The sequence below is a fragment of the Felis catus genome, chromosome C1 (assembly GCF_018350175.1).
Source record: "Felis catus isolate Fca126 chromosome C1, F.catus_Fca126_mat1.0, whole genome shotgun sequence".
Classification (NCBI taxonomy): domain Eukaryota; kingdom Metazoa; phylum Chordata; class Mammalia; order Carnivora; family Felidae; genus Felis; species Felis catus.
Window position 1 is genome coordinate 20458854 of NC_058375.1, and position 24149 is coordinate 20483002.

The 24149-nt window shown below is 59.8% G+C and overlaps 2 protein-coding genes across 6 annotated transcripts; one reads left to right on the top strand and one right to left on the bottom strand.

Moving 5' to 3' along the window:
* The first annotated feature begins 1120 nt into the window (after positions 1–1120).
* SYTL1 (synaptotagmin like 1) lies at positions 1121–9736 on the top strand. Of its 3 annotated transcripts, none has more exons than XM_045035365.1 (15): positions 1121–1277; positions 3685–3913; positions 4886–5034; positions 5227–5305; positions 5388–5433; positions 5851–5923; positions 6141–6346; positions 6484–6597; positions 6771–6937; positions 7178–7274; positions 7612–7770; positions 8036–8114; positions 8222–8321; positions 9097–9302; positions 9510–9736. In XM_045035365.1, the coding sequence occupies exons 2-15, from the start codon at positions 3723–3725 to the stop codon at positions 9647–9649; spliced, it is 1806 nt and encodes a 601-aa protein (XP_044891300.1). In that variant the 5' UTR covers positions 1121–1277; positions 3685–3722; the 3' UTR covers positions 9650–9736. The 3 variants fall into 3 exon arrangements, with proteins under 3 accessions (XP_044891300.1, XP_044891301.1, XP_044891302.1); XM_045035366.1 differs by having other exon boundaries at positions 6249–6346; XM_045035367.1 differs by lacking the exons at positions 1121–1277; positions 3685–3913 and having other exon boundaries at positions 4900–5034; positions 5183–5305.
* On the bottom strand, positions 8859–23032 carry MAP3K6 (mitogen-activated protein kinase kinase kinase 6). 3 transcript variants are annotated; one of them, XM_011284512.4, is made up of 29 exons: positions 22156–23032; positions 20763–20902; positions 20653–20676; positions 20214–20404; positions 19930–20098; positions 19440–19546; positions 18840–19010; positions 18642–18754; positions 17864–18023; positions 17477–17639; positions 17290–17397; positions 17115–17164; positions 16929–17024; positions 16689–16776; positions 16460–16593; positions 15960–16108; positions 15590–15726; positions 14001–14106; positions 13345–13502; positions 13049–13241; positions 12803–12941; positions 12342–12501; positions 12021–12197; positions 11600–11741; positions 11172–11343; positions 10965–11077; positions 10805–10878; positions 10432–10508; positions 8859–10219 (listed from the first exon to the last, which is right to left on the bottom strand). In XM_011284512.4, the coding sequence occupies exons 1-29, from the start codon at positions 22496–22498 to the stop codon at positions 10129–10131; spliced, it is 3945 nt and encodes a 1314-aa protein (XP_011282814.3). In that variant the 5' UTR covers positions 22499–23032; the 3' UTR covers positions 8859–10128. The 3 variants fall into 3 exon arrangements, with proteins under 3 accessions (XP_011282814.3, XP_011282815.3, XP_019692018.3); XM_011284513.4 differs by having other exon boundaries at positions 15981–16108; positions 22156–23031; XM_019836459.3 differs by lacking the exons at positions 20214–20404; positions 22156–23032 and having other exon boundaries at positions 20763–20901.
* Between the last annotated feature and the right edge of the window lie 1117 nt (positions 23033–24149).

The following is a 24149-nucleotide window of genomic DNA, read 5'->3' on the forward strand; positions in this document are numbered from 1 at the left end:
TGAAGGGACAGGAAGCAGAGTCTTTGGGGAGGGCCCTAAGGATGTGGGAGACCAGGACATCAGAGTGGGGTGTCTGGGGGTGAGGCTGAGGAGGAGGACAGCCCAAGAGTTAAAGTGTCTAAGGGAGGCTGGGCCGCTTGGGAGCACATTTGTGAACCGGACACAGGGTCACCCTGGTTGTCTGCCAGCACCTTCCAAAGCTGAGGAATGACAGATAAAAGTGGGGTGCTAAAAGGGTCCTCTGACAGCCGTGTGCACAGGCAGAGCTGGAGAAGCTGAATGGAGGCCAGGAGGCAGGGAGGAGGAGGGTTCCAGAAGAGGCTGGGCCGGTACTGACCCCTGGGAGGGCAACAGCGATGGGGGACGGGGACGGATGGGGATGGGGTGGGGCAGTCTGGGAACTGGCAGCAAGTAGCAGGAGGCCGGGGGCTGTTCACAGCAGTGGAAACTTGGAAGTTAAGATTTGGTAGGTGAGGGGGAGGGGTGTGGAGACAGAGTCAGGGAACCAAGCAGCTTGGCTGTGGCCAGCGCTTCCCAGGAGGCACATGAGGACAGGGAGGAGCAGTGATTGTGGACTGTGTTGGAGAGGGGACACCTGCTACCTACCACATGCCCGCTTGTGCTGGGCGCTCTCCTGTCTCTTAGAATAAGGCTCTTCCCACTTCTATCCACAGTGTGCAGGAGAGGAAATTGCAACTCAGCGTGTTTGAGACACCTGCCTAAGGTCACAAAGTGGCAGAGCGAGAACTCGCTCTACTAAGGGTCCTCTGACTGCAGTCTGCAACCCTTCCAACCCTGCTTCTTAGAAAGGTCTCTAACCTTGCTTTCAAAGCAAGTTCCTATCAGCGATGCAGCAGGCAGGGTGGGGGCACCACCCATTCCACAGCTGAGACAACCAAGGCTCTGAGGGGTTGGTGCCGCTCTGCCCTGTGGTACAGGAATTACAGAATAAGTCCGCAGTGGAGCTGGGGCCAAGCCCCGGGTGCCTCCCGCCCACCAAATTGGCTCTGGGTCCTCTGCAAGGCAAGGCTTCGCAGCACCCCACCACACCCCCCGCCCCGGGTGCCGAGAGTCCAGGCCTGGTTTTGCATCGGGCCCTGCTGAGAAGGTGAGAAGGTGTTTCCTCCTCCTCCTCCTGGGGCAGCTGCTCTGGGCTGCTGATTGAGTCAGCCTTAGTCCCTCACTGCACGTCTCCTGAAGTTCAGCCCTGAAACTCGGCTGCCAGGGGAGCCGAAGTCATCCTACGAAGGTGTCTGAGCCATACTGGACCCCTCCAGGTAACATACCTCAGGGCCAGGGTTCCCTGCCAGTGTCCAACGGGTAGGCACTTCCACCTGGTATCCTGGGTACCCTCTGGGGCCTTGGGTGTGGGAGGAGGTGGGAGAGGGTCTGGGACTGGAACACATTGACCAATGGGTCTGTCCCATAGGGTCGAAACAGAGTGGGGAGGACGGGACACTTGGTTCTGCCTCTAGAAGGAGAAGGGGCTGCAGGGAGGGAGGCGCTGCTGGGGACCCCAGGCTCAGACCTGCAGGACAAGGGCAGGGTCGGTTCTGCAGAACATCCCCCACCTCCCTACTCAATCACACACACCTGGTGGTCCCCAGGGCACCAGAGCACACCCCACAACACAGCCCAGTCACACGTACAGCACAGGAGGAAATAGTGCACGCGCCACACAACGCTGTCACCGGAAAGTTACTGAACGTACCAACACAGACAACAGTCACCCACGCGGCATCACATTGTGACATGATGCACAGACACACACGCATTGATACAATATTCACACCCACACAATAAACAGCCTCCTAGATCCCACAGTATGCAGACTCTCACAAGGGCACAACGTAACACAGAGACCTCAACACAGCCTTGCACACCGTGCCACAGAAGAGCCCCCGACCGTGCATTTGCAACACCCAGCACTTTGAACACAGCAGATGTGCAGGAAGTATTGTTAACATTGGGCACATGGGCATTCACAGTGTTATACGTGGTACTCGATATAGACATTCGGGAACCCCAAGCCCTGGGGTGAGGGTGGGGCAGCACAGGGAGAGGGCTCTCTCGGGCTTGACTCAGCTGGGCGGGCACAAGCCGGGACCTGCCTGCAGAGCACCCTCTTCTCATCTCAGCCTTGCCCGGTGCCCTGGTGTGGGAGAGGCCGGGAGGGGCAGCAGGGGAGGAGAGGCTGCCCAGCGGGCTCACGCCATGCCTCTGCTCTGCCCATGGCCCAGTCATGGGTCTCTTGCCGCGTTCACATGCCCCTCTGAGCTTGGCAAATGTTTTCCTTCCGGAGTCACCATGGTACCTGAGCAGCCTGGGCGGCTTTGCCAAACTTGGCCTCCACCTCTGGGACCCCAGCCAGGTCCTGGGTCAGGGCAAGGGGGAGAACCCACGTGGCCCAGAGGAGAGGGGCTCAGGGGCTCGGGGAAGAGGGCAGGGGTGGCAGTAGGGGCGTCCCTGGCTGGAGACCTCAGTGGGAGTGGGTGCAGTGGTTACCTCAGAGGGGAGGAAGTGGGGGTGTGGCTGGGGAGGAGATTGCTTCAAACAGGAAGGCCAAATGGGCCAGGGCAGAGTGGAGGTGAAGGGTGGAGGGAAGGAACCCATATTGGGAGGTTCCCTGGGGCAGGAGGGTGAGCAGATGTGTGTGTGTGTGTGTGTGCCTTCCCCATGTGTATGCAGGTATATTTCTGCATTCAATTAATCAAACTTTTACCAACTATCTGTTGTGTATAACATACGGGGTTTTGGGGTGAGGCCCTGTCCCTATCTTCAAGGAGCTCACAGTCCAGTTGGTGGAGGGGCAATTTCTGTGCAAAAGTCAGTGTGATTCGTATGAATCTCAGGTCATGTTTTTGTCCCCAGGGTTATTATACATTCTGTGGGTCCTCGTGTGCAGGTTTAAGAAAATGTTAGGTACAGGGGCACCTGGGTGGCTCAGTCGGTTAAGCCTCTGTCTTCGGCTGAGGTCATGATCTGGTGGTCCATGAGTTCAAGCCCTGTGTCAGGCTCTGTGCTGACAGCTGGGAGCCTAGAGTCTGCTTCAGATTCTGTGTCTCCCTCTCTCTTTGCCCCTCCCCCACTCCCACTCTGTCTCTCTCTCTCTCAAAAGTAAATAAACATATATATTTTTTTTAATTTAAGAATATGTTAGGTACATGTCCTGGTCTGGGCATGGGTCTATATGGGACTATAACTGCATAGGGTCCTTTGTCCACGTGCCTGTCTATGCAGGCACGGGAACATGTGTCCACGTGCCTGTCTATGCAGGTATCAGTGTGCCCATGTGTACACCTCCCCGTGGGTAGTTGTGTCTTCAGTGTCGTGTGTGTGCATGTGTGACTCTGTACACGTCTTCAAGTGTGTCTATGCGTGTATTCATGAGCCGGTGTATGCACGTGTCCATGGGGGTGCATCATGCCACCTTGATCTGCCCAACATTTGGGTGTATATTTGGGCAGAAAAGGGCAGTCGGGGCGCCTGGGTGGCTCACTCGGTTAAGCGTCTGACTCTTGATCTCAGCTCAAGTCTTGATCTCAGGGTCGTGAGTTCAAGCCCTGCGCTGGGCTCCGCTCTGGGCGTGAAGCCTACTTTAACAAAGAAAAAGGAAAGACAGTCAGCTCCTGGATGTGCCCCGTATTCGGGCAGGGCCTGACCTGACCTCTGGTCTGCCCCCAGGGAGCCACGTGTGCCCAGCTGGGGCACTGCCCCAGCTGATGCCCCACAGGGGTCCCCCGTCTCAAGAGGGACTCTGGACCCTGCCCTGCCTCCTCATGGCGCATGAGCCAGAGCCTGAGACTGATGGACTGTTAGACCTCAGCTTCCTGACAGAAGAGGAGCAGGAGGCCATTGCCGACGTCCTGAAGCGAGATGCCCGCCTTCGCCAGTTGGAGGAGGGCCGGGTCAGGTGAGGCAGGGCAGGGGAGCCCAGGAGGAAGGGGCCCCAGCTCTGGGAGGCTCAGGTGCGCCAAATATCTGGGTAGTTCTTGTTTTTGCCCATTGGTTGCCTCCGCCCTTAGCCAGCTCAGCTCCTCACCCCTCCCAAGGTGGCTGCACGAGCTCTCTTACCAGCCTTCCTGCCTCCCAGCTTGCCCTCACTGAGCCCCTGGTCATGCCGTGCCCGGAGCTCCCCGGATCTGTTCTTAATATCCCCTAGCAAAACCTCCTCTGTTTCCTCAGCATCTCATGTCAGGGCCAAGCTCCTAAGTGTGGTCTGCAAAGCCTCCCTGATTAGTCCCTGCCAGCCTCCCCGATCTCCTCCTCCACCAGCAAGCCCCACCCCTGACACACATAAAGTGTCCACTACAGCCACCCAAGTGCTTAACAGTCCCCGAACACACCCTTCACTCCTATGCTGTCCCTTCTTCCTGGAAGAAAGAGTACAGTGGCAGAAGAGCATGGGACTTACAAGTAGCATTTGGGGACAGACACCTCTCAGCCATGTAACCTTGGGCAGCTTACCCGACCTCCCTAGCAACACTCTCCTCATCTGTAAAAGGGGCCTAAGGAGCACTACCTCATAGAATTAGGAGGAGGGATTATGCACAGTAGTCATTTAATGAATGCTAATGATTCTCCTTCTCTGCCAGGAGAACTCCAATTTGTCCTTTAAGAAGCAATTCAAATGTCACCTCCAGTGGGAAGTCCTCCTAGATTCCCACAGGCAAAGCTGGCCCTTCTCATATCCATCATGGCACCTACCTCATTATAGTGTACTTATCTACTCTGGATGCAGTCTTCCCACCAACCCGCGCTCCTTGACCCAGAGTAGGGATCGAGTCTGATTTGTTGTGTCCTTGGGTCCGGGTCCAGGGCTTGGCACAGAGTGGGTGGCAGGAATGTTGGTTGGGTGACAGCCATCCCCTCCCTCATCCTCCAGCAAGCTCCGGGCCTCGCTGGCAGACCCCGGGCAGCTGAAGATCCTGACGGGAGACTGGTTCCAGGAAGCGCGCTCACAAAGGCACCACCATGCCCACCTTGGCTCTGACCTTGTCCGAGCCTCTATCCGCAGAAAGAAGAGCTCCAGGGGTGAGAGGAGATCCCTAGGGTCGGGCTGGCTGCACACAGCCCGGGGCACTGGGTATACATGGACAGGAAGAGAGGGCCCCTGGTACTGTGTGTCTTTGGGTGGGCACCACCCCTCCCAGGAGCAGGAGGTAAGTGAGCATCTTCAAAGGCCAGACTTCCTGAGACTGAGGGTTCACAGAACTTCTCACCCAGGCACGGGAGACCAGGCTCCAGGCAGCGATAGGGAGGCTGAGGCTGCTGAAGAAGAAACTGAGGAGGAGCTGGAGCCCAGGTGAGGAGGGGTGACAGGGAGGGGAGGGTGCCTACCAGTCCCCTGGGGCCTATCCCCCCCGACAGCCACCTCTCCCTTCTAGGCTCCCCACGGACGGGGCCCCCCAAGAGATGCTCAGCAAGGCTGAGGTGAGTAATGAGTCACTGAATGAGCTGATGAATGAATGGGATGTGAGAATCAGGAGACCCTGGTCTGGGCCGCTGTCATCCTCCTCTGTCCAGTGGAGATATGGACCTGGCCTCTAAGGGAATCTCAGAAGCCGGCTACTAGAGGCGGTGGGGGACGGAGCTGGGCGAGGTCCAGGACTCAGACACTACTGTGCCACCAGTGGGACCCTGGGAGTCAGGCAGGGCAGGCCCTGACATGTGAGGGGGTGTGAAGTACAGGCCCAACTGGTCCTGCAGCTGCTTGCCAGCCCTGCCTTGAGGGCTGTGCTGAATCTGTCTGGAGTAGCCAGCTGGAGCCTCTGACCTCTGACCCCACTGCGACCTTTGACCCCTTTGTCACTAGACCCCACTGTGACCTCTACTCCTTGCTTCTTTCAGGAACCTGATTCTCCCTCACCATATGTCCCCCTAAAGACTTCAGAGCATGAGGAAGAGCCCCAGGCCCAGGAAGGTGAGTGGGAGGGTGTGTGTTGGGGAGTAAGGAGGTTTCGGGGATCAGAGTCTAAGTGACCCCAACCGCCTGTGGGGGTCACCTTCTCTCTCACCTTCTCTCTCTCTCTCTTTCTTCTCTCTCTCTCTCTCTCTCTCTCTCTCTCTCTCTCTCTCTCTCTCGTGTGTGTGTGTGTGTGTGTGTGTGTGTGTGTGTGGTCTCCTTGGGCCTCCCGCAGCACTGGGGCCTGAATCTGCAGGTCACCAAGGTCGCAAATCAGTCCCTCCAAATTGGCTCAGGGGCGGGCAGGAGAGGGCCACGCTCAGCAGCTTGTGCCCCATCCCAGCCCCGGGCCCAGGGGCCCCACAGGTCTACGCGGTGGAGGCGGACCCGGAGCCCAAGCCGCGGTCGCGGGGAGAGGAGCCACCGCCTACTACAGCCCAGGTAGGCGGGAACCGCCCGCGGCTGCTCCCAAGACCCGGAGCGGATTCTGGGCGGGCAGTGCCCTTTGCCCCAGACTTTAAGCCGCCTGGGAAGGGGCTGGGAAAGAGGGGGCGCCCGGTCACTTCCCCCCTCCCCAGACCCAGGCGGCGCCAGAGATCCTGGAGAACGGAGAGGAGGCCCCGGGGCCCGGCCCCTCACTCGACCGCATGCTCAGCAGCAGCTCCTCCGTGTCCAGCCTCAACTCCTCCACGGTGAGGGGTGAGGGCGAGGACCTGGGGACGCGGGAGACCGGTGGGGAGGGGGGCGCCTTCCCTCCGTAACTCCGCGCGTGGCCCGGGCCTGACCCCTCCCTCACCCCCCCCCTCCCCTGCGGCGACCTGAGCCCTGCCTGCACGCTCTCCCTGACCTGCACCCTCGCCCGCAGCTGAGCGGCAGCCAGTTGAGCCTGTCCGGGGAGGCGGAGGCGGGCGCCGTGCAAGTGTGCGGCTCCGTGCACTTCGCGCTGCGCTACGAGCCGGGCACCGCGGAGCTGCGCGTGCACGTGATCCAGTGCCAGGGCCTGGCGGCCGCGCGACGCCGCCGCTCGGACCCGTGAGTGCCCGACCCGCTCTCGCCGCCCCACCCCACCGTTCTTCGTGACCTCAGTTTCCTCGTCTTCAAAATGGGGAGTATCAATGTCCACGGGAGGCGTGGGTGAGATAACTCCTGGGAAGCGCTGCACGGGAAGCCGTGCTCCCCCGGCTGGAGCTGGGGAGGCCCACTGGGGGGGGGGAGGTAGGCGCTGGAAGGGCCCCCCCACTCAGCTCCAGTCCTCCCCTCCCCCTGCCTCAGCTATGTCAAAAGCTACCTCCTCCCGGATAAGCAGAGCAAACGCAAGACGGCGGTGAAGAAAAGAAATCTGAACCCGGTCTTCAATGAGACTCTGCGGGTGAGGCTGCGACGACCAAAAGACTCCCCCATTAATGAACCCGACGGCCCTTCCTGCGGGGGCCGGGTGGCAGGGACCGCCATAGTATGGTCATTGCAGGTCGCTCCGATCCTCCGTTCTGCGGGAGGAACGGCAGGGAGGCCCTCCGTCCATGCGTTCTCCAGTGGGTCAGTCTAGTGGTGGGCATGGCGCTAGTCCAGACCCCCATTTAATGGCCTTCGGGGCTCCCCCGGATTCCCTCGTGCAAGGAGAGCGGTAGGACAGGGGCGTACACTCCCGCAGCGCTGAAGCCGGGGCCAGCCGCGGTGGTCCATTAAAGCGCACTTCCTGTCCCCAGTACTCCGTCCCGCAGGCCGAGCTCCGGGGCCGCGTGCTGAGCCTATCCGTGTGGCACCGCGAAAGCCTTGGTCGCAACATCTTTCTGGGCGAAGTCGAAGTGCCTCTGGACACGTGGGACTGGGGCTCTGCATCCACCTGGCTCCCCCTGCAGCCCCGGGTGAGGCAGCTGGCCCGCATGGGGAGATCTCCCACCTGCACCCTACCGAGCTTTCCTCCAGCCCCACTCAGACTCCGCCTTAGGCCTCCCCTCCCCTCGGGGCTACCTTACTCGCCACCTTACTGCTCCCTGCGAGGGCCTGGCCCCCGACGGCCGGTTGGGTGCCCCCGGCCGGCCGCGCCCGGTCGATGTATGGAGACCCCACCCCTTTGCGGCCCCTTCGGCTTGGGCCTGCCCCCGCCCCTGACGAGACCGCCTCTCGCAGGTCCCGCCCTCTCCCGACGACCTTCCCAGCCGCGGGCTGCTCTCTCTGTCGGTCAAGTACGTCCCCGCCGGCTCCGAGGGTGAGTGACCGCCCGGCGAGAGGCCGTGCTGGACCGGCCCTGGGAGGAGGGGACCTCCAGTCGCGCAAGGGCGTGGAGCCTCGGGCCTGAGCCGAGCCTCTCCGCAGGCGCGGGACTGCCCCCCAGCGGGGAGCTGCACTTCTGGGTGAAGGAAGCTCAGGGCCTCGTGCCGCAGCGCTCAGGAACCCTGGATTCCTACGTACAATGGTGAGGGGCATCGGGACCTTCGCGCTTCCCTTCCTCCGAGCCCCCTCCTCGGGAGCGCCCCACCTCCGACAAACCCCTCCTAATCAACCACCCTTGATCCCCCCAGTCTGATCTTTGACTACTGAGCGGGGGTGAAAGGGACGACTGGAGCAAAGGCCTGTCAGGGAAGGACACCCTTGAGGAGCTGCATTTCAGAGTGACTGGCTCTTCCCTGAAAAGACCTGGAAGGCCAGGCTGTGGGGCTTGGCCCTGAACTTGCAGTTCAGTGGTTTTCAAAGTACCCTCTAGGGGTCTTCTAGGGGTGCCTCCAGGTGGTACCCCACACTCAGAGAGTGAAATGGAGTTCAGCGGATCAGGTTCTGAGCTGCAGACCCAGGTTCCACCACGGACAGTGTTGTGCTTTGACTTTTTCAGTGATATTTTATCTTGCAGAAAGGGTTCTGAGGCTTTAAAAAGTTTGGAAACAACTTTTGGGGGCAACAGGGAGCCAATGAAGGTCATTGTGTGGGGAAGTAGCAGAAACATTACTCCAGGGTCTTGTGAATAAGAGTTGTAACTTTAATTTTTTATTTTTTTTTGGGGGGGGGGGGAGTTGTAACTTTTAAAGGCAGGAGGCCTGAGAGGTGGCTGGCGCAAAGATCCCCGAGCTGGGAAGGTTTGAGGCCGAGGTCTCAGGCAGCAGCCAGGGGACATGGACATTGTGAGGGAAAATGGGTAGGGTTCAGTGAATGGTTGGTTCTGGGTCATGTGATTGCCAGCCCACCTCCCCCCACAGTTCAGTGCTGCCTGATGACAGCCGGGCCAGCCGCCAAAGGACAAGGGTGGTGCGACGCAGCCTCAGCCCTGTGTTCAACCATACCATGGTTTATGATGGCTTCGGGCCTGCTGACCTGCGCCAGGCCTGTGCTGAGCTCTCCCTCTGGGACCATGGGGCCCTGGCCAGCCGCCAGCTGGGGGGTACACGCCTCAGCCTGGGCACAGGTGAGTGGGGCAGGGCCCTGGGGAGATCTGATGCTGAGAAGCAGGGGCTCCGTGTGTGGCCTCGGGCACTTCTCTGCCCTCTCCTGGGCTTTGGTGTCCACTGAGAACTGGGAGTGGAAGTGCATAATCTGGGACCAGGCAGGTGTTCCTTGAGACCTGGGGTGTCCGGTGTGACCACGGCCTCCACCCCTGTCTGCACATATCTAGGCAGCAGCTATGGGCTGCAGGTGCCCTGGATGGATTCCACACCAGAGGAGAAGCAGTTGTGGCAGACACTCCTGGAGCGACCATGCGAGTGGGTGGATGGCCTTCTGCCACTCAGAACCAACCTGGTCCCCAGGACATAGTTCTCCTATAAGCCACCCAACTCCTCTCGGGACCCCCATCTCAGGGCCTGCCCTTGGCTAAAACCAATAAAGTTTATTCTAAGGGCAGCAAGGGGCTGGTGTCTGTTTGGGGGTGAGGGTGATGTCGGGAAAGGGTGATGGTAAGTGAAGGAGAACAGGTGAAGGAACTTTAGACTCAGACGGAAAGACCTTGGGGAGCTGCGCCCAGGAGCCCCTGCCCCCACCCCTTACTTCGGAAGTTGCCAAGGCCCAAGCGTACAAAGGTGTTCTGTTTAATAGTCTTTGCCTGGCGGTACTTGATATGCTTGGGGCATCTCTATGGTTGATTCTGCCCACTGGGGCTAGGCCTGGGCCCTACCCTGCCCCCCATCCACCTGGCCTCCTCCAGTTGACCCTGAGTCCTGGGGCAGGTATATCAGAAGCTTCTCGTGTCTTCTCCATTCATCCATCCTTGGGTCTAGCCTCTTGTCTCTGAGCTCTCATTCAGCCTCTTGGGGGCCAGGGGTAACCGGCGTGGATCCTGCTCGCTGTGCCAAGATGGCTCTCCAGATGCGGCATACCATCCCTCCCCTGGGGATAGCAGGCTCAATGTGGCTTGCCAGAATAAGGTCCTGGGCCCTCTCTAATACCCACTGTCTGCCTGATGCCCTCTCTGTCCCCAGAGGACACTGGTTTCCCTGTAATTTCCAGGGAGGAATCCAGGCAGGCATGTAGCTGGGGGTCAGGATCTGACCAACACGAAGCCATTTGCATGGGTCATCCTTGGAGGGCCCAGGACATACCTGATGCGGGTGTAGATGAGGTCATCTCGAGTGGCACAGGTCAATAGGGTATGGAGGGTGAAACTGTGGTTCAGCAGCTGGTTGCGGACAGAGACCCGGATGCAAAAACAGTGGAAGAAAAAATCAGAGAAAGATGTGTTCAGAGACTCAGGTACTAGCTGTGTAGTACCACCAATATGCTAGGGCAAATACCCCTTTCGGGGCCGCAGTTTTCTCATCTGTACCATGGTGGGGGGGTATACTAAGTGCTCTTCCCACAGTGAATTCTCTGTGTGAGGGGAAGAGAGAGGGGAAGTGAGAAGAGCTGAAAGACGGGCAGAGGTGGAGTCTTTGGTTAGTGGGGGTCAAGGATAGCCAGCACTCTCCCCCTCACCATCTGGATGGTGCCTGAATCCACATTCAGTTCCTGTAGCCACTGCACCAGGCCCTGATCCACTGTGAGAGCAGCTGTCAAGGAGGAGTCAGGTGGTGAATCCAGGGGTACTTCCTGCCAGAAGCTGCCTCACACTCACAGCTAGTGTTCACCAGCTCACCTGGGGGCTCGGAGGCCAGGGCAAAGATCCCTGCCTTCCCGCTGACCTGCTGTAGAGCTTGTTGCACCAGGGCCTGGCACTCCCGCTCCTTCTCAGCCAGGACATCTCGAAGCCTGTTGGAGAATGCAGAGGCTGGGAGAGTAGAATAGCCGGAGGAATGAGGGTGAAGCTGGCTCAGAGGGGATGGACAAGGCCCAGGGGCTTTACCTGTCAGTTTCTGCTCGCAAGAGGCTCAGCTGCACCATCAGGGGCGGGGATCCCTGCTCTGGTTCCCCAGGGAGCCGGCTCAACTGGACCAAGGTTTCCTGCTGCTTAGACTGGGGTTCCTCTTCTTTACTTGACTCCTCTGACCTCGGTGGGACCGCCTCCGTCTCCACCTCTGCCAAGCCAAGTGACTGGGGTGAGGTCAGGCAGGGAGGGAACGCCCATCTGGGATCCCCAAACACATCCCCAAACACTGGGGGTAAGGCGCAAGGCGCCAAGGCGCTGGGTACCCGCCAGGCAGTGCCAGTCTGGGATAGGCCCGTTTGGCCACGCCCCACCCGTTCCTTTCCGCCCCTGCAGAGCCTAACCCCTACGGGCCACGCCCCCTCCCGGCCCCATTTGTGCTCGTCACGCCCCCGAAGGGGTTTTACCCTCGCTGGCCCGCCGACCAGCTCCAGTCGGCCCGCCTGGGCCCAAGACAGCCAGGGCTACCCGTACAGCTCGGCTGAGCAGCGAGTCCAGTACGAACATCCAGTGTGGGCGGATATGGCGCCTGCGGAGGATCTGCTTCACCTGGAGAGGGAGAAAGGGCGCTTGGCTGAGTCTCAGATAGAGGTGGGGCTCGAGCTGGAAAGCCCTAGAAAGCCTTCTGCCAAAGGCTAGTCGGGTAGGCGGACTTGGGGCCGAGGGAGGGGCTGGGAAGTTAGAACTGGATAGATGTCCCTTTCCTGCGGGCTCTATCTTCACAGGGAGGACATGCAACCTTGCAACACCAAGTCCTTGCACATTCCCAGGCACAGGGAGCTCACTACCTCTTATTAGGCAGCCCTAACTTCAAGAAAGCTCCCTCACCGCATCCGGGAAGGCGAAGAGCGGTCCATGCAGAAGCGCCGGCCCGAGGCCTTGGGCCCGCAGCTGCCCTTGCAGCGCCCGCAGCTCCTGGGCCAGCTGCCGACGGTTGGGCGTGTGGATGTGCGCGGCGAGGCAGCGCAGCAGCTGTTCCACATGATTCCTGCCCAGACGGGGACCCTGAGAAGGAAGAGGGGTTGTCAGTGGGTGTTGCCGCCTGAGTCAAGAGAGTTGCCGGTGGGTGGAGGAGTGAGGGAGGCGGTCAGCAGGCTTCCCGTCCGTCCGCGCTCGACCGCCAGGGAGCGCTGGGGCGGCCGCACCCACCTGTTCCTGCTTCAGGCGCAGATTCTCCGCCAGCGTGGGCAGCTCCTGCTCCAGCACCGAGGCCAGCATGGCCCTGCGCTTGCTCTCCTGGTGCAGCAGGCTCAGCCCAGAACTCTCCTCGGGGGACGTGGGCTCCTCCGCCCCGGGCTCCTCAGGCACCCTAGTGTAATGGGGAGCCGCCGGTGGAGGGCGGGTAGCAACACCGGCCAGCCACCTCCACCCCAGGGTTTGAATCCTGGTTCTTGTATTTTTATGCCTCCCTCACAGGGATTCAAGAGATAAGCCTGGCACTGAGGCGGCACAATAAATAGAAGTCAGAGCATCTGGGAGGGGGCACCAAATGCCATCCTTGCAGGTGGCTGGAGGTGCCAAGGCCGGGCGGGGTGGGGGGCTTCTTCTGGAGGGAGTACAAGGGCAAACCCAGATGAGGCAAAGTCACTCTCAAGACCCTGGGCTCTCACCGGAGCTGGCTGGTGTCTCCATAACTGAGGCAGCGCTTGGGCGGACTCGGTGGATGCTGAAAGGGTGCCTGCGGGCACGGGAATGTCTGGGACTGGGTGGTCGAGTCGGCCGAAGGAGTGGGGCTGGCTGAAGGGGCATCTGAGGGAGGGACATGGCTGTCAGCATGGGCCCCCGTTCAGTCTTGTCACCTCCACAGCTCCTCTGCCCTCACCCCAGCGTGCCCCCTCCCTCCACTTGTGTAGTACCTGAGGGCCGCGGTGCGGGTCTGGGGGAGCCAGGGCTGCGGCTCCTCTTCCCAGGCTGCAGGAAGGGGTCCCCCAGCAGTGCCTGAGCACTGGCTCGGAGACGGGGGTCTGGCTCAAAAGTTCGGAGAAGGAAGGTTTGGGCCTCCGCTGACAGAGAAGTGGGCATTGGCGGATGCACCTTGTACATGCCCACCTGGGAAGGGTCGGGGAGGGTAGACAGAGGTCAAGTTTAGAGGTGTTCAGGGCCCAGTCTGTCCCCACCCGACCTCATGAGCCAGGCCATGGGGGGGTCTCACCTGAAACATGGCGGCTTGCGGGCTCCCTAGCTCATGGAAGGGTGGGCGACCTGTGGCCATCTCGATAACAGTGCAGCCCAGTGACCAGATGTCAGCTGCCTTCCCATACCCTCGTGGGCCCTGGTCAATGATTTCTGGGGCCATATACTGTAGGGTCCCTAGGGCAGGAGCAGTAGCAATAGGGCTCACCTAGGCTTGATCACTGCGGGGATGGCAGGGGGCTCTATCATCCTCTGGCCACCTGCGCCCACAGTGAATTCTATCATCCAAACAGTTCCCATCACCTACCCTGGTGGTCAAACACCTGTCCTGAGTTTCCTCACTCATCCTAGGCTCTATCATATTCTGACTCCTTCACCCCCTGGAGGTTCCATCATATATCCTGGACAGCATCATCCACTCTGAACTCTGTCACACACTTTAGCCCGCATCGACATTTCTGAGCTCCATTTCAGGCACTTAAATTCACCATCATCAGCTATCCGAGCTCCAGTTCTAGATTCTATCACCTCACCTCTGGCTCAGTCACCAGCCCTGGGTTACATCCCCCATTAGGGCTCTAACTCCGTGGCCAGGAGAAACACCATTCCCTGAAAGGTCTCAAGAGTTCTTCTGTCCTAGGTCAGCACCCCACTCACCACCCCACACCCCACTACCTGTGAAGGTCTCCGTGCAGGGTGTGATGCCTGCCAGCCTCTTGGACGTGCCGAAATCAGAAATCTTGAGCAGCCCACTGAAGGTGTTGATCAGTACATTGTCCCCCTAAGTAGAGTAGACGTTGTGCTCAGTGCACATCAGGCTGGGCTTCTGATGGCAAAACCGGACCCTATCCTGGGATCCCATCTCCTAGAATCCCAGCCTGACCCCACCTCTATCGGCCTCCTCCCTCTGAGATCCCACTTATGACTCCTGGGACCTGGCACCTGGTTTGCCTTCAGGTCTGAAGTTCTTTCCTTCCCTAGGGAGCCTCCTTGATTAAATTCCCCACCCTTTGCAAAGGGGTCTGCACTCTTAATTTAAACTGTCAGTCTCTGTATGGAGCCATATCTCCTCCTATCCCCCTTCACCAGTGAGCCAGGGTGGGCCAGCTACAGGGCTTACCTTTTTTCATTTTTAAAAATTATTATGCTGATGATGCTTTTTAAAAAGTCAGCTTTATAATTACTTTATAATAAAAGCCAAGGATATAATTTACATACAGCAATTTTTACCATTTTCAGAGCATAAGTCAAATGGCTTTGACAAATCTATACAATTGTATAACCACAACCAAAATAATAATATTGAACATTTCCATTACCCCCAAAGGATTCCCTCATACTCTTTTTTAAAAATGATCTCAGGAATAGAACTTAGTGATTCATCACTTACATATAACCCCCAGTGCTCATCCCAACAAGTGCCCTCCTTAATGCCCATCGCCCATTTAGCCCATCCCCTCACCCAACACCCCTCCAGCAACCCTCAGTTTGTTCTCTGTATTTAAGAGTCTCTGATGGTTTGCTTCCCTCTCTGTTTTTATCTTATTTTTGCTTCTACAGGGCTTACTCTGATGTCACTCTCTCTCTTTTTAATTTAATTTTTTTATTAAAATTTTTTTATATTTATTTTTTTAAGAGAGAGAGACAGAGTGCAAGTGGGGGAGGGGCAGAGAGAGAGAGGAAGACACAATCCGAAGCAGGCTCTAGGTTCTGAGCTGTCAGCACAGAGCCCAACGTGGGGCCCGAACCCACGAACCATGAGATCATCACCTGAGCTGAAGTCAGACGCTCAACCGGCTGAGCCACCCAGATGCCCCTAATTTAATTTTTTTTATTAAAAAATTATTTTTTAATTTATTTTGAGAGAGAATGAGAGCAGGGGAAGGGCAGAGAGAGAGAGAGAGAGAGAGAGAGAGAGAGAGAATCCCAAGCAGGCTCTGCGCATCGGCGCTGAGCCCAATGCGGGGCTCAAACTCACAAACCATGAGATCATGACCTGAGTCAAAATCAAGATTTGGACGCTTGACTGTCCACTCACGTGCGCTCTCTCTTTTTTAATGGTTATTTATTTATTTTGAGAGAGAGCACGTGCACATGAGCAGGGGGAAGGGCAGAGAGAGAGAAAGAGAGAGAGAGAGAGAGAGAGAGAGAGAGAGAATTCCAAGCAGGCTCTTCGCTGACAGCGAACCCGTGAGATCACGACCTGAGCTGAAACCACGAGTCGGATGCTTTAACCTACTGAGCCACCCAGGCGCCCTGCTTACCTTGATGTCTCGATGCACAATGCGGTTGTCATGCAGGTAGCTGAGTCCCTGCAGGATCTGGCGGGTGTAGAAACTGATGGTGCTCTCATTGTCCTGCAGGGGTCCCCACACTGACCGCAGCAAGGAGGACAGGCTGCCTGGGCAGAAGCAATCCGAGGTCATCACTGGCGCCCACTTACTTCCGCCCTCAGCTCTCTGCTCAAGGCCCGGGCACACCCATGCCATGACCCAGACTCCATCACCACCCAGCCGCACTGTGTCAGCTAATGCCAGGCTACGCCACCCACACACGCTAGGATTCATCTTCCCCAAGGGTTTCCCACCCCTCCCTGGCTCCATCTCCATGCCCCACACTTCCAGTTCCACTTGCCATCCCACGCAGGGCAGGTACCTCCGGGCACTTCCTCCATGAAGATCTTGAGGTAGCCGCCCTGGCTGGCGGAGCCCAGATAGCGCACAATGTTCTTGTGGCGAAGGCGTTTGTGCAGCGCGATCTCTTCATGCAGGGGTTGAGAGAACCTGGGGGCAGGTAGGGAGAGACCAACAGGCGAGCTGGGGGCAGAGACGCTCCCCCAACTCCAGCACCAGCCAGGCCACGCCCCCAGGACCTGCCCCAACCACACTCCCCTCTCTGACCGTCCCCACCCTATCACCCAGCCCACAGGCCCCTCCGGACCCTTCCGCCCTCCTGGTCCCTGCCGTTCTGCCCACAGGCCCGGGCCCACCGGGCATCTGTAAGCCCGACCAGGAGGGCATCCGCGGTTCCCGCGCCTACAGCCGCGCCCACAGGACCCCCCCTCAATTCGTGGTCCCGGCCACCTGGGCCCCAGCGAGCGCCGAGCCCCGCCCGCGCGGCCCCGCACGCCGCACCTGCTGTCCCGCTCCGGGATCTCCTTAATGGCTATGCGCACCCGTGTGTGCCGCTCGCGGCCCGCGTACACCAACCCGTAGGTGCCCTTGCCCAGCACCAGCCGCTCGCCGGTCTCCGTGTACTCGTAATCGAACTGGGGGGCGGAGGGGGGGGGGGGATTGGTGACATGGGAGCTCAGCAGGGGCCCGGGCCCTTCCTCCTCCCCGCCCTCCCAGCCCCCTTCCTCACCTCCAGCACCTCCCCCACGCCCTCCGCCTCCTCTGTGGGCACCGTGGAATCCGGATTCGTCACCACGGCTTGGATCAGGCTGCAGAACCTGAGGGTGAGGGAGGTCAGGCCCACGGGAGGGGTAGCTTGGGCGGAACCGTCCCCTCCGATGCCCGGGAGCACCCAGGGGACATGTCCCTTCCTTTTCCTCACTCCCCTGGCACGCCCCACCCCCGCCGCCCTCCGAGAGGCTGCGCGCACCACTGGCAGTGTCCTACGCTGGGGAAGCACAGCTGCACGTCCTGAGCCGGTGGGAGCGCGTAGAGGAAGCAGCAGCGCTCGTCCCTCTTCGAGGTGCTGAGAAGGGAGGAAGATCCCCGGTGAGCGCCCGGTGGCTGGCAGCGCCGCCCCTCCGGGGACCTGGACGCCCCTGGTCTCGCCCCTCACCTGACCCCGCAGATGGAGGCCACTGGGAAGGTCCAGCTGGATGGAATGTCCTGGGAGAAGAAGGTGGGTCTGAGGGGGCTGCTGGGGACTGGGAGAGTGGCTTGGGGATGGGAGAAAGGTTCTAGAGAAGGGGTGCACAGCAGTGAGGGGTGGGGGACCTCAGCGGTGACCTCACCTCGGTTTCGGGCTCCAGCAGGCTCAGGGTCACTGCGCTCACCGGGTCAGCACCCTGAATCTCGAGCCTCGCAGGCAGCAGCACCTTGTTCATCTCCAGGACCAGCACCTGCAGGTGATGAGGAAGGGGCTGGGTTAGAAGGGGCCTGCCCCTCTCCCAGTCCCACCCTCCCACTGGGCGGCCTCACCAAGCACTGGTCCCCTTGGGGACAAGCCGTCTTGAGTGGCTGACAGGACTGTAGCAAAAAGCGGAGCCAAAAGTGGGCACGGTGCGGGGGTCCTTCAAGAGGCTCTAGCGTGGGTCTGAAGTGTTGGTACAGCAGGAAGGTTTCCATCATGGACACCAGGTACCTGCAGGCACGGCCTCGTGCTCAGCTCAGCCCAAGCCCCGGCTGGCACTGCCAGGGAGGGCAGACTGGCTTGGACGAGGCCAGAACATGGGCACTGGGTACGGCGGGCACCGGTCTGGAATAGGCCATGTCGTTGGCTCCAGGGCTCAGGCTGGAATGCCAGTGGACATAAGCGCGGGGGCTGGCAGCCCAGGCCGGGCCAAGACTGTGGAGGGGACCACCTACCATATGGGAGCATTGAGCTTGTACAGCTGCTCTGCAGCCAGCGCCACCTGGGCGAGGTCATTGGCGAGGATCTGAGCTCCCAGGTAGAAGCCTACATCCCAGTAATACTGCATCTTTTCCACACAGCCTTTTCGGGCCAGCAGGCAGCCCAGCTTCATGCCTGGAAGAGAGCGGTACGGGTCCTAGGGAGTGTGGCGGCAGGTGTGGGCAAAGCCCAGGTGTGGGCCACAGCATCCGTGTGGGCGGGAAGGTGGAACTAGGTGAGGGGCGCGGTGAAGGGCCCGACTCTTGATTTCAGCTCGGGTCACGATCTCACGGTTTGTGGGCTCGAGCCCCGCGTCGGACTCTGCGCTGATAGCACGGAACCTGCTTGGGAATCTCTCACTCCCTCTCCCTCTGATGCTTTGCCCCTCCCCACTGGTGCATTTTCTCTCTCTCTCTCTCTCAGAATAAATAAACATTAAAAATTATTTAAAAAAAAAAGAAATAGCTGAAAACTTTAGTGGGACTCTCAGATGGGAGTAGGAGCTTCGGCACAAGGAAGGTTTGGGGAACAAGTGTGTGCAGAATTCAGTGTATAAGGAAAGGCCACACCTGTGGGTTCAGGGCTCATGAGGGCCCAGGACAGGTATGAGGGTCCAGATGTGGGTTCGGGAAGAATAAGTCCAAAAGGGGACAAGGCCAGTCCCAGCTCCGGCCCAGTGTCCTTTCTGCCTATGCTCTCCCCTGGCCCCTCTGAGGCCCTGCCGGTGGGAGGAGGGGTGCAGGACGGACTCACCTATGAGCTGGAGCTCCTCAGAGTCCTCAAAGCGCTGCCCAGCAGCGATCAGCAGCACAGCTGCGTTGATGCCCGAGTGGAGGCTGGGCTCCACATCAAAGGCCTTGCGATACCTGGGGTGCGGGTGGGGACTCAGGGCTGGACTGATGCCCACAGGCCCGTCCTTCAGCCCACTGTCTACCCACTGGCGCCCCTTACCAGTGATAGGCTTGCTCCCGGTGCCCAGCGTCCTGGAAGCCAGAGCTGAAGAACATGTCCTTGTAGACACGGCCGCACATGCAATACAGGTCAGGTGCCACGGAGCCCTCACACTGTACCAGCGGCAGAAGCACAGCCAGGGCCTTCTCCCGGTCCCCAGGCCTGTTCCTCCTAGGGAAAGGGGAAGATAGGCTGGGGACTTACCCGACGGCCCCGCCCCCTCTCTACCCAGGAACCCCTAGACCCTGAACGGCAGGGCCCCTTCCAGAGGCCTGACGGTAATGAACCCAGAATAGCTGTGACTCTGGTCAGCACGGATGTCTCTAGAAGTAACGATCCCAGAGAGAAGTGATTCCTAGCAGCTGTGACTCGGAGGAAGAGTGATGGCGGGAACTGCGACCGCTCCAAGGGCAGCAGCGCCACCCCCACCCCACTCCACCCCAGAGGCAGCAGTGACAGGACAACAGGGACCATTTGACCTCGGTGTGACCCTGGTCAGCAAATTCCCTGAATGGCACTGATCCCAGACTGTGGTGACGTCACACGGCAGAGACCCATGTCCTCAAGTGGCTGTGACCTGAACGTGGCTCTGCCACTCACCGGTTGAGGGCGAACGTGTAGTGGAAGCAGACGTTGTGCTGCTGGGCCACGTCACAGGTGGGCAAGGCCTGCAGCGTCTCCACCAACTCGATGATGGCTGAGTAGTCCTGCGGGAGGGCACGGCACACACTGGCACGATGGCCTCTGGGGGGGGGGGGTCCCATCGGCCCCCAGACCCTGAGGAAAACCTTGAGTTGGGGTCCCCTCCCATCCCTGACACCCCATCTTCCCACCCACCACACCTAAGGCCCAGGAGGCAGTGTAGACCCCACACCTTTCACAGAGAACCCACCGTGTGCCCCAACTTCCCTGCTGCTCTGGGAGACAGCGACATGATCGTCCCCGGCCACAAGTAAGGAAACTGAGGCTCAGAGACATCAGGTAATTTGCTCAAAGCCACCGGTGACCGAGGGGCACAGCCCGGGGATGGACTCGGGCTCCTCTGACACGGAGTACCGCTGCCCTGCCTGCCTCTCTGAGCACCACACACCTGCACATCGCGGTAGGAGAGCAACAGGTTCATGATGATGTCGGGGCTCAGCAGCTCCACGCTGTCCAGTCTCCGCTGCAGGCGAGCCAGCTCCTGCCGCAGCTGCTGCCCGCAGAACCGCTCCCGGGCCTGCCGGATGTCCTGCCGAATGGTCTCCCGGAAGTAGCCACTATCGCCCCCAGCAGAGGAGGGAGGGGGAGAGAATGATGGGGCCTGTCCCTCAGCCCCAGCCCACCGGGCCCTCACCGGCCTCCTCCTCCTGCGCCCTCTCTGCGCCCCATTACCAAGAGTCCGTGGGCGTGGCCTCCAGCAGGCGGGCGAGCCGGCCCACCAGGGGTGTTAGCAGGGCCTCCGTGCCCACCCCGGCCTGTACCAGCCCATCAGCCAGGCCCCTCAGGAGGCCTGCATCACCGCACAGCACCCGACCCGTGGCTGTCACCACATAGGGGATCAGTGTGTAGCTGCCAACACAATCCTGGTGGGAGGGAGGCAGGAATCAGTGCAGGTCAGGGGTCAGCACCAGGTCAGAGAGGGGCACTGAAGTGGTCAGAGGTCAGCACCAGTGGGGATGGGGACAAAAGAGAAGGGGCACACTTCATGAAGGCTGGCCGCAGGGAACAGAGGCCCACGTGGGGAACTAGTGAGGTCAGAGGTGACTGAGGAGGCCAGAAAAGGTAGTGGAGGTCAAAGGGCACATTGGAGGGAAGGGTGGATTCTGCTCACCGAGTTCTTCTGGAAAACATCCTCCTGCAGGGGACAGTCAGATACTGGTATTCTAGGTAGGCACCACCCCAGGCCCTGTGCCTACCCCCACCAGCCACCTGGCCACCTACCCGAAGGGCCTGCAGGTCAGGGAGGTCAGCCTGGGAGCAGAGGAGCACGTTGTTGGTCATGCTGAAGCTCTCACGCACGCCGAGGTGGTAGAACAGGGAGGGCTGTGCCAGGGAGCTGCTCACCTCCAGCACCACCACATCTGTGGGCACAGAGGTGGAGGCTCTGAGCCTTGAAGCCTGGCTGGGTGGGGAAGGAGCCTGGGGATCCACCCTGGCTCGGTCGGTGTTCCCATGTGACTCCCGCAGGGTCCCGTTTTGCTCTGGGTCTCAGTTTTCCCCTTCTAGGCCCCTCTAGCTCTTCTACAGGACTGATGATATCTGTGGTGTTGCAGGAGAGGATTGGGCTCAACAGGCTGGGACCCTCATCCCACTGTTCAGAACCAGTGAGCACTGAGCATGGAGGAGAGGAGCTGTGCACCAGCCAACAGCCTGTTCCGCGCCATTTGAAAGGCATTCGAAAGGTGTGGCGCAAACACAGAAGTCCCCTACCCTGAGTCCTCAACGCAGTCTCTTGAGAGGGGCGGGCACCAGCAGTGTGTTTAGACAAGGCTGTGCCTGTGTGTGTATCGCTTAATGTTTCTACCTCTGTGAGTGACAGTGGCTGCGAGGGCCTGCGTGAATCAACATATGTGCGATTTGTGAGTCTAAGAGTATGCGTGTCTTTGTGTCCTCGAGGTCGCGTCAGCCTTCATTTTTAGGCTGCGATTTTAGGGCCATCAGGCAAGCCCGGTTCCCAGACTCTTGGATGAACAAATAAGTGTCAGGGGCGGGGCGCCTGGGTTGGCGGAAGGGAGGGGTGACCAGAGCGGGAATAGCCGCCTGTCTGGCCCCGCCCCCGAGCGACCCAGCCCTGCCTCCAGTTCCGCCCACTACCTCGCAACCACTGGGGCCTCACAACCTAAACCCCCTCGCCCAGGATCCCTTGGCTTTTCTTTCGGCCTCTCTAGCCCGATCTTCCCAAGTAGTATGCTACCTCCCCTGAACTCCAGCCCCCCCAAGTACGGCCCCTTTCCCTACTCCAAGCTCCACCTCCCAGGATCCTCCCTCACGAGCTCCGCGTGAGATCGTCTTGAGGCTGAGCCCTCCAACCTCACTCCTGAGATACCACACTCTGTCCCGCTCCCAGCCTCGCCCCAATCCTAACCCCAGGCATGGTGCCGACTCCAGGGTGCTTTAAGCCCCGATCCAAGGCCGGCCGCGCTCCAGATCCCCTAAATTCCACTTTTATCGTGGCCCTACCTCGACCCCTCAGCCTAGCTCACCTTGTGCCCCCCAGACCCCATACCCATCTCGGGGTCTCTCCGGAATCGCCGAACCACGCCCCCTTCGGCCCTCCCCGGGACCCCCCCAAGCCCCGCCCCGGCTCCTGACCCCGCCCCCAGCGCGCCCTCACCCGCGTTGTAGAAGGAATCCAGCGCCGCGGTGTCTCCCAACGCCAGCGTCCCGAAGGGTAGGCTGCGCAGCTGAGGTCGCGGTCGCGGCCCGGGGAGCTGCGCGCAGGCCTCGCGCAGGCAGCGCAGGGGCAGCGGCTCCGCCTCGGCTCCAGCCTCGGGCTCCACCCCGGGCTGCGGCTCCCGGGTCAGCACATAAACCACGCTGAGCGGCCGGCTTCGCGCGCAGCCCCGGCCGGCGGGCGCGGTGGGGGGCCGGCCCCGGCTCAGCGCCTCGGCGAGCGGGTCCTGCCAGCAGCTGCCGGCGCGCTCCAGGGCTCCAGACCGCTGGCACGGCCCTGCCATGCGGGGGCGCTCCGGTGTCTGGCGCCCGGCTCTGGGCACCCGGGGCGGGGCAAGAGCCAGTGGCTACGGATCCAGGGATCTCAGGATTGGGAATCTCCTACGAAATCTGGAAACCCAGAGTCGGTCAGAGGCCCTGTTCCGGGAATCTGGAGCCCAGGGCCAAAGCCAGGCTCCGACCAAAGGTCCTGAAGATCTGAAGTGGGGATTGGGTCCCGAGAATCTGGGGCATCCAGTGATCCGCCGCTCGGAGTCCCGGGAATCGGTCTGGCCGTGTCCACCACCCGGACTCCGCAGGAAAGAGTCCGCCGTCGCTCTCTCCTGCCCTCACATGTAGGCCGGGCCCAGCCCTTTCCCGGCCGACTGGGAAAGCTCCACCCTCGGCCCTGGGGCAGCGCCGCTCCCTAGCGGCCCGGGACTTGGCCTCTCCCCTCCCTCCTCTCCCGCCAGAACCTCTGAGACTGGCCGCTTCCGGAACAGCCTGTGCCCCTGTGCAGCCAACCACTGTGGTCTACTACACGGCAGGAGTTTTTAAGATGTGTGCCCAGGCAAGGGCTAGGAGGGACTTGTGAACTTCAGAACCCGCCCCCCCCCCCCCCCCCCCCCCCCCGCCCCGCCGCGCCGTGCAGGTGTCTGTGGAATGAATGGATCTCCAGAGAAGACCAGAGTGTGCAGAACACAGCGAAGGACATACATTCTCCAGGGCTCCACTGCGCAGGCAGAGGGACTAGAATGGGAGAAACCTGCTCTTTTGCCTGCCAGGAACATGGTACTTGGCATCTGAGCCCAGGCTTTATTTTGCCTTTTGCCAGGAGGCTGCTTTCCCCAGCATCCAATCTGCTGTGGAGCCTTGCTGACCTTTGACCTCCACCCGGAATATGACCATGGGACCTGAGTCCCCACACCCACACTTCTCTTCCTACCCGAAAAAGAACCAGAAACCTCAGCCCTTGGCCTGCCACACCCGCGCAGCTCCCCAAATCCCTAACCTCCTGGTGTTGGCGAGGCAGCAAACCTCAGTGGGCTCTGAAATCAGGAACTGGGGACTTCGTCTCCAAGATCACTCAGTTCCATGACGGAGCAGAATGCAAGCCCACGACTGCCTGTCAGACTGCAGTTATTGTGCTCTGTGTGTTGCTCTGCCACTTTCTAGAATGTGACTCTAGCGAATTAAGTGCTTAATAAATGCTAACTCAGTAACTGCTGTTTCGCTGCCTTGTTACCCTGTGGAAGAAAAACGGACCTTCCCTCGTTTGACTCAGAGTTCAAACGAGCCCCGAATGGGACAGGGAAGAAGTAGTAGAGAATGAGAACTTGGCTGCCGAGAGAGGAGAGGGTGGAAAACAGATGACTTAGAAGGGACAGGCATGGGTCAACAGGGGGAGAAAACTGCACAAATCCCCCCACAAAACTGTACACTCGTAGGACCCAGAGGATGCAAGGGTGCTGTCAGTGGATGCTTGAATCCTTCTGAGTCCTCCCTTAAATGCTCCTCTGGCTTCGTCTTGCACACCTCCAGAGATAGAAGCCTCACTACCTTATGAGACCAACCCTTCCATCTTCCTGACTGGAAGATCTTCTTTAAATAGAGCTGCACCCCGTGTCTCTGCTCTGCCCTCTTTTTTAATCTAATTTTTTTAAATGTTTATTTATT

Excerpts from the sequence above, each read along its gene's own strand:
- SYTL1 (XM_045035365.1), top strand. The coding sequence starts at position 3,723 with ATGCCCCACAGGGGTCCCCCGTCTCAAGAGGGACTCTGGACCCTGCCC. Across the intron at positions 3,914-4,885 it reads TTGGAGGAGGGCCGGGTCAG|CAAGCTCCGGGCCTCGCTGG; the intron begins GTGAGGCAGGGC and ends CTCATCCTCCAG. Across the intron at positions 7,275-7,611 it reads TCTTCAATGAGACTCTGCGG|TACTCCGTCCCGCAGGCCGA; the intron begins GTGAGGCTGCGA and ends TCCTGTCCCCAG.
- MAP3K6 (XM_011284512.4), bottom strand. The coding sequence starts at position 22,498 with ATGGCAGGGCCGTGCCAGCGGTCTGGAGCCCTGGAGCGCGCCGGCAGC. Across the intron at positions 13,242-13,344 it reads CGCAAGCCGCCATGTTTCAG|GTGGGCATGTACAAGGTGCA; the intron begins GTGAGACCCCCC and ends GACCCTTCCCAG. Across the intron at positions 10,220-10,431 it reads CTCATCTACACCCGCATCAG|GGGAGGGATGGTATGCCGCA; the intron begins GTATGTCCTGGG and ends TGCTATCCCCAG.